Genomic DNA, 7,073 nt, shown 5'->3' with positions numbered 1-7,073 from the left:
TTATTTTTCCTCCGTTTCAGGTTTTTATTTTTCCAGGCAGTGACACCAACAGAGATGTCACTTCGTCTGGACAAAGTGGCCGGTTGCCGGTTCAGTTTCAGCGATTCACCTCAGAGCTGCAAACAGTGGCACGTCTAGCCCATCTCGTTAAACACTCCATGGGTCCCGTAAGGGACATCGACGGGGACCTCCGCCCGGCCCAGCTCGCTGAAGGTCTTGGCATCGAGAACAAGGAGAAAAGTACTTTTCTCCTGACAAAGAAACACAGGTGAAATGTGGTGCAGAAAGAAAAAGGGCTCTTTCATCCTTGATGATAATCAAAGCATGAAACTATTGGTCATCTCTACGCACGGTTACTGATATGGTGAAGCCAGCTTTCCAATCTTTACGACCGATTGTGAAAATGCATCTTTGCTTCTCATATTCTTGCCGCTTAATGTTAATATCGGTCAAACCAACTAAGAGCGTTTGTTACTTCTCTTGCAAATGATTTCAGCGAGTTTGTTTTTCATCATCATCAACTGACTTTTCTGGGTGTGATGATGACTGACAGGACCACTCCGTCGTCTTCCTCAGTCGCTCCGGGCGAAGCAACGAAGACAGGCTCAGACGGGTACAGGCCGGGAAAACGCCACACCTAGACATGGATGACAGATTACATAAACGTCCCTTTAACCCCGAGCCGTTTCATGTTGTAAAGACCAACACCCGAACTGCCGCCCTAAGCGGTAGGGAAAGAGCATCTCGGGTAACGATGATGCGATGCGATAGAGCGAGGTCTCCTCGCGGTTTTTCAAGGACAGACACCTTAAGCTCCTTGGTGCGAACGTCCATCTTGAGCAGCGAATCGGAGACGACGTGTCCAAACCCACAGCAGTAGACGTAGCGGTAGGGTCTGCCGTTGTACTTGTCATAGTTGATGTGAGGAAACTCCAAGCCACCGTACTGCAGCAGCTCGTCGTCATGGAGATCCTCGTGGGTCATGTAAACCTGGAAGGGTCAGGATCTTCCTTAGATCAATGCAACTTTTGCATTTTAGTCAAAGTGAACGCGCATCAGCAGACCTGATTTGCAGTTCGCTGTTGGACTTTGGATCAATACTGCATTATTGTACGAGACAGGTAAATGGATACTGGCACCAGATCAATTCATTTCCAATTCTATTTACAAATGAAAAAGTTGGGAATGTGTATTTTTCAGCTGTTGAAACGGCTCCAGCAGAGAACGAGGACTCAGGCAGACTAAGGAAAGATGACATCACCTTTTCATGCATTACCTTCCTGACCTTTGGCAACCGTTGTTTTTTATTGCCACCTTTAGTGAAATTACCACCTTTAATGTCTCATAATGCAGGATAATTGTGTCAAGTGTGTGTGGGACTAAACTGGCTCACATAATTACACGTCTCGGTGTTTGCAGTGAAACCGGATTGGCCGTAACGTACGGCTCGACGCGCTACTTCACGAGCCGACTACGCCACGTTTAGTCCTACCTCTCCTGGTTTTGTCTGCTTTGCTGTGGCTTTATAATTACGCAGAGTGACAAGGTTTTGATCCAGAGGAGTTTGTTCGTCCACAGTCAGGGGCAGGACGTATCTCCTCGGGAGGTTTCTGCACAGCGAGTTGTAAAACTGTCAAAACAAATCAGATAGGAAAATAGCGAGCGTGACTCTTGCGACTGAAAGACGCAAAAAAGCAACCGCAGGAAGATGCAAAACGCTGACACGGCTCATGTGGCAGTCATGCTGTTTCGAAGTATTTATATGCCTTTTTTTTTTCTAGGTAATCCTGCTTTGATTTAGCAGATATTTAAATTGAATATGTGCACGAGAGGCAGATGAGAAAAACAGCCCTCAAGAATCCTTCTGATGCATGTTTCAAATTCAAGTTTGAAGTGAATTAAAAAACAGGCGTGGATTAACGGCCTTGTCAAAACAAATCCCAGTACACAAAATGTACTCCAGTCATGTTTCTGGGTCAACCTGTGTGTTTTCACCTCATCCATCTCCTCTCCCGAGGCTCTGCGGAGATTCTCCAGCGAATAATCCGCGATGACCGCTCCGTCGTCCCCGCAGCACATGTCCATAACCAAGAACCCGTTGTCTTCAAAGGCATTGATCTGATGCAGCGTGAACATGGGCGCCGCATAGTACTTCACGTCACTCCGCTGTCACAACAGCCGTAGCAACCGGACAGGAAAACATTCACAAGATAACAGAAAGGTTACTGAAGCCTTCAGGACCAACAAGGGAGGAGAGTCTGCGTTGGCTTGAACGTTGGAGGACAAGCTCCCTGCCGTCATTGCATCCTACCTTCACATTACGAGTCTGATATTGCACGCTTAATAGGTATGCTGTGTAATGAGATGGGGGGGGGGGGGGGGGGATTGAGAGCATGAGAGCAACAGCGTATGAGAAAGCACCGCAGCCATCGGAGTGTGACTTCATCAAAATAAATAAGGAGAAAAATGTGCCATGCGTGAACGGATTAGCTTCCAGTTTTCCTTTTTTTTTTTCTCTTGTCGCGGGTGTGTGTGTGTGTCTTCTGCTTCACGTGGAAAAAAATCTGCTGCTATGCTGCGAACCCTTCTGAACCCACCTTCCCGTTGTGCCTGTTGACCAGGTGGAAGATGGTTCCGTACTGGGGGGCCCAGGTCATGACTTTACTGAAGCCTAGTCCCAGCATTCTGTACAGCATGAACCTCAGCAAGTTGAGCTTGATCGGCTGCTCGATGAACACGATGTAGTTCTCCGACATGACTGCAGGGAGATGGTGCACGTCATTTCATTTCCAGTGAGTGAGGACTGCATCCTTTTACACGGGGGGGGGGGGGGGGGGGGTGCACCCCCCCATCCTCATGTTAAACTCACATGCTGTAGGCCTGCTGCGCCACGATGAGATAATACACTGGGCTCCAGTTTTACGCAACGCCTCACTGATACACCTCATAAATATTTTAATATACATGCTCAAAATAGGTCAAACGCTAATTATGGTGAGGCCATGCAAAAACATGTCAACGTGATTTCAGTGGCGACTCGGGTGTGAACCAAATTTAGATGACATAAACAGTGACGTTTCACTACGTGTGCACGCCAGCAGAGAAAGGCTCATGCAAGCAGAGAAAGGCTCATGCGAGCAGAGAAAGGCGCATGCAAGCAGAGAAAGGCTCATGCAAGCAGAGAAAGGCTCATGCGAGCAGAGAAAGGCGCATGCAAGCAGAGAAAGGCACATGCAAGCAGAGAAAGGCTCATGCAAGCAGAGAAAGGCTCATGCAAGCAGAGAAAGGCACATGCAAGCGGCTCCCTCCAGCCGCCTGCTTGATGGGGGCCACATCCACCGTAGAAACGTGAAACAGAAGCTAAAGCAGCATCTGCTGTAACCTACTGACAGAAGAAATTAAGTGGTGCCGGTATTCCCCTCCGTCACTGGTGAGATTTGAAGTCATGTATCATCATCAATGCCTGATTGGCCGATCTTCTGACGAGGAGCATCCAATCGTGATCATGCCTGCCTGCGTCGATCTGCTTTAATCCTCTAATTACATCACTGCGGCTCCTTAAAGCCGACCCGGCTTCCACATTATGTGCTAACCTTTTGCCACTGTTGACTTTACTTGGATCTAATATTTATGTATTTCCTCATTAGATGGATTAGTTCTTCCAGCAGGGACAAGCTTAAGTACACTTCAAGGGAAAAGTGGTTCATTAAGAGCTCCCTCAAAGACGGGAGCATATCTCACCCAATCCTGCCGTGCCACCGTCATCGATGAGCCCTGCCACAAATGAAACGCCTTTTTCATAGACATTATTATTCTCTTCTTGCCTTTTGATTTCTCATTTTTCTGCCGTGATTATTTCTCTTCATTCCACTGTAGTTTTTTTTTATTATTGTTTCTTCTACTTTGGGTCATTTGCACGTTATCTTTAACATTCTGCGTCCTATTTGATCCTGACCTGTGCTTTTCTGACTGGATGCAACGCAACATTGAACTTTGATTTATGAGCAAACAGCAAACATGGTGCTTTGGTGGGTTTTCAGAGCCGAGCAGTGGGAGAAGTTCTAGTGTCTTTTAAACAAGCGCAGGAAAACAGTGAGCACTTCTGAGAAAGTCAAAGGCAGAGTTGTGCACAGAGAGAGATAGCGAAAGCTGAGGAGAAAGACAAAAGGAGCTGTGATTGACAAAAAAGAAGCAGGACCAGGCTAGAATACAAATGAGTAATTAATAAAAAGCACAAAAACAATTACGGTGCAGCAGAAAGAAAGAAGAAAGTCTCTCTGAGCTGAATCAATTCCACTTTAGTATACGTCCGCCTTGCAGACCGCGGGAGAAAGCTGTAGCCCGTCTTTTATAACGTAGCGCGCATCTCACCGAAGCTGTGATAATAGGAAGGATATCTGGGTTCAGATGCAGGAATGGAGCAGATGACTTCAGCTCCCGTCAGGTCTGCAGAGCTCCTCGCTCCCTGCGCCTCCTCCCGAGGAGGCACACGGATGATGTTGTAGAAGAAGCCTGAGGATGCAAGAAAGCGAAAGGATGGCGTACTGCGATGGCGTAGAAGACGAATACAGACGTGGTTACGAGTTCTACACGGAACAAGGCGAAGGACGTTTACCACCGCTGCTGTAGGAGTTGCCCATGTTGTACGAGGCCCCGTTACGGTCATAGTGTGGATGGGCTGTAGCCGAGTTGACAGCTATGTATTGACTCCAGTCCACCTTAAACGGATCATCAACCGTGTCAGTCTTCCTCGTCTTCAGCCAATGACTGCCATTGACACTGGTAACGCCGCCTCACCTTCTCCTTGGTCTCCAAGCTCCGCGGATCGATTCGCCGCATGAAGTTGGTCTCCGTGCTGACGTAATAGTCTCCCCTGTACTTGACAAAGTTCACGTTGCCGTTGTCCGTGGTCTCTGTTCACACAAGGAAACATCAGCGAAACGCATCTTCCTCAGTTTTCCATAAATTAATTCCTCCACACCACCACAGGGTTTCTGACACACAAAATATTGACTTGTGTTCATTTTTACATCAAGAAAAGCACAATATAACGTAACCCTCATTAGGCTGCAAATGCAATGGGCAATAGAGCATGGGCAGTCAAGGGAATGAAGGTTGAATCAAAATGTTTTTCTCTACGGCTATTCGTGTGATTTTTGCCTCTGGTAATCTGACACAGCTGCCTTGTTACCGGCCTGCATGCACAACTGAAGTGAATAGTTTTAGAATGCATTTGGAACCTCTGCCGCTTCATTATCGTGCCCTGAAGCAGATTGCTCATGGGTGCATTTAATATATGCAAAGAGGAAGCGGCATACTGGGAAACGTGAAGCGGGAAAAGAAGCGTGAGAAGATGTTCTTGCAGGGATCGGGCATGGCCAGCGTCCCGAACTCTGAAATCACGATGCGGTTCTTCTCGGAGTTGGACACGTACGAGTCGCTTCGCAGGAACCGGCTGCTGTAGCTGACTTTTCCGTCGCAGATGTGGAACCGGTGCATCATGGCCATGCCATCAAACCAGTGGTTGTATCTGAAAAGAAAACAGATTTCCATCTTGTTGAAGACAGAGTGGATCAAGTAAACATTATCATGGGTGAAAGTTTTCCCATCTGTTTGATTTATTCTCTGAATATCTGAACGCAGTCAATCCTGAGATGAAGGGTTTTTTTTTTGTCCATGCATCGCACCTGGATTTAAACATTTTAAGTGAAGTTTCAATTTGTTCCAAATACCTGTCCTCCCCGAATTCGAACTTCGCAGGCCCATTCCTCAGGAAGCTCCCCTTAATCCAGGTTGGAATATTTCCGCTGACGCTGGTGGGGATGGGATCGGGGGTTTCCTCAGCGGTGCGCACCAGAGGCGCGACGCTCTCCAACCCTTCGGCCCGCGGACATCGCTGTCTGCTGGGTACTGGGAGAGGAAGAGAAGACAACTTAATTCACGCCAACCACACAGTCCGAAGGTCGATAACGCGGTTCACACCTTTCCCTCACACTCCCCGCCTCACTCACACACCCATTGCTGCTTCACACGGCACAAGATAAGTCCTGTTGTGAAATAGTTATGGCTGTGGAACTTTGAACAAGCGTGAAGAGATGCAAGATATTGCATACCAGACAAAAAAAAAACTTAACGCCACAGTAGCTCCTCACTGTGCAAACTTATGACTCCGGGGTCATGCACTGTGAATAACATTGGCAACCCGTTATCTACCGTCTTATCTGTTTACCCAATAACCAACTCTGTCTCATTACCTCACATCTCTGCACACCGTAGAGACTGTGAACCATGTATGACAGGCGTGCGATTATTAAAGCGACTCGCTGTGATTCAGTGCGCCGCTCGCTCCCACCACGCTGAGTTCAGGATACAGTGGGAATTGTTATTGCAACCGATCGGCGGAGGAAGAATTCTGTCCATTCCCATGTCACCAGGACAACAGACAATAAAAAGACGAGAATGTGCAATAGAGAGATAACAGCGCAAGGCTTTCAGAATCCCTTACAACATTGACACTGAGTTTTGATTGTAGCGCTGAAAATGATGCCCGAATGTGTTTTGGAGTGTGTTTTTCGCGGGTGCTTTCATGCAGCACCCACCACTGTATTCAAAATCGAGGCTCTTGAAAACGTAACCGCGACAGTGACAAGCCCAGAGTTGTTGTTGTGGATAGAAGCTCCAGGTAGCAGGAGCTTATTTGTAGCAGCTATTACTCCAACAAATTGTTTTTCCTCCCGTTATGCCAACGCACAAACAAATTAAGTTGTGGGAATTACAGCTGTCATATCAAGGCGTGTGTTTATTTCTTTATTTTTTTAAGTTCTGTATATTCTGTTGAGTTTTACACAGCGAGGACCTGTAAGACAGTTGTCTACTTTTAGTTAACACCTCAGAATGACTAAAAGCTGCTAATGAGACACTGTAAGACAAAAATAGAACATTCTCTAACTGCAGACATAAACAAAATAAAACCCTGACATCTCGGCGAGGAAGTCACTACAAACATCTCGAATCCTTTTGGATTCTCACGTCTACTCACCGGTCTGCGTCTGGGACTCCGTGACCTGAGACAT

General features: G+C 47.1%; 1 protein-coding gene across 1 annotated transcript; it reads right to left on the bottom strand.

Moving 5' to 3' along the window:
* On the bottom strand, nucleotides 1–7,073 carry bco2l (beta-carotene 15, 15-dioxygenase 2, like). Its single transcript, XM_068738794.1, has 12 exons — nucleotides 7,040–7,073; nucleotides 5,733–5,910; nucleotides 5,319–5,530; nucleotides 4,798–4,913; nucleotides 4,616–4,718; nucleotides 4,372–4,512; nucleotides 2,598–2,758; nucleotides 1,996–2,166; nucleotides 1,493–1,630; nucleotides 808–990; nucleotides 527–637; nucleotides 1–251 (listed from the first exon to the last, which is right to left on the bottom strand). The coding sequence occupies exons 1-12, from the start codon at nucleotides 7,071–7,073 to the stop codon at nucleotides 135–137; spliced, it is 1,665 nt and encodes a 554-aa protein (XP_068594895.1). The 3' UTR covers nucleotides 1–134.

This window comes from Brachionichthys hirsutus, chromosome 4 (genome assembly GCF_040956055.1).
Source record: "Brachionichthys hirsutus isolate HB-005 chromosome 4, CSIRO-AGI_Bhir_v1, whole genome shotgun sequence".
NCBI lineage: Eukaryota > Metazoa > Chordata > Actinopteri > Lophiiformes > Brachionichthyidae > Brachionichthys > Brachionichthys hirsutus.
The sequence above is the reverse complement of the archived record's forward strand: the minus strand, read 5'-3'. Positions and strand labels throughout refer to the sequence as shown.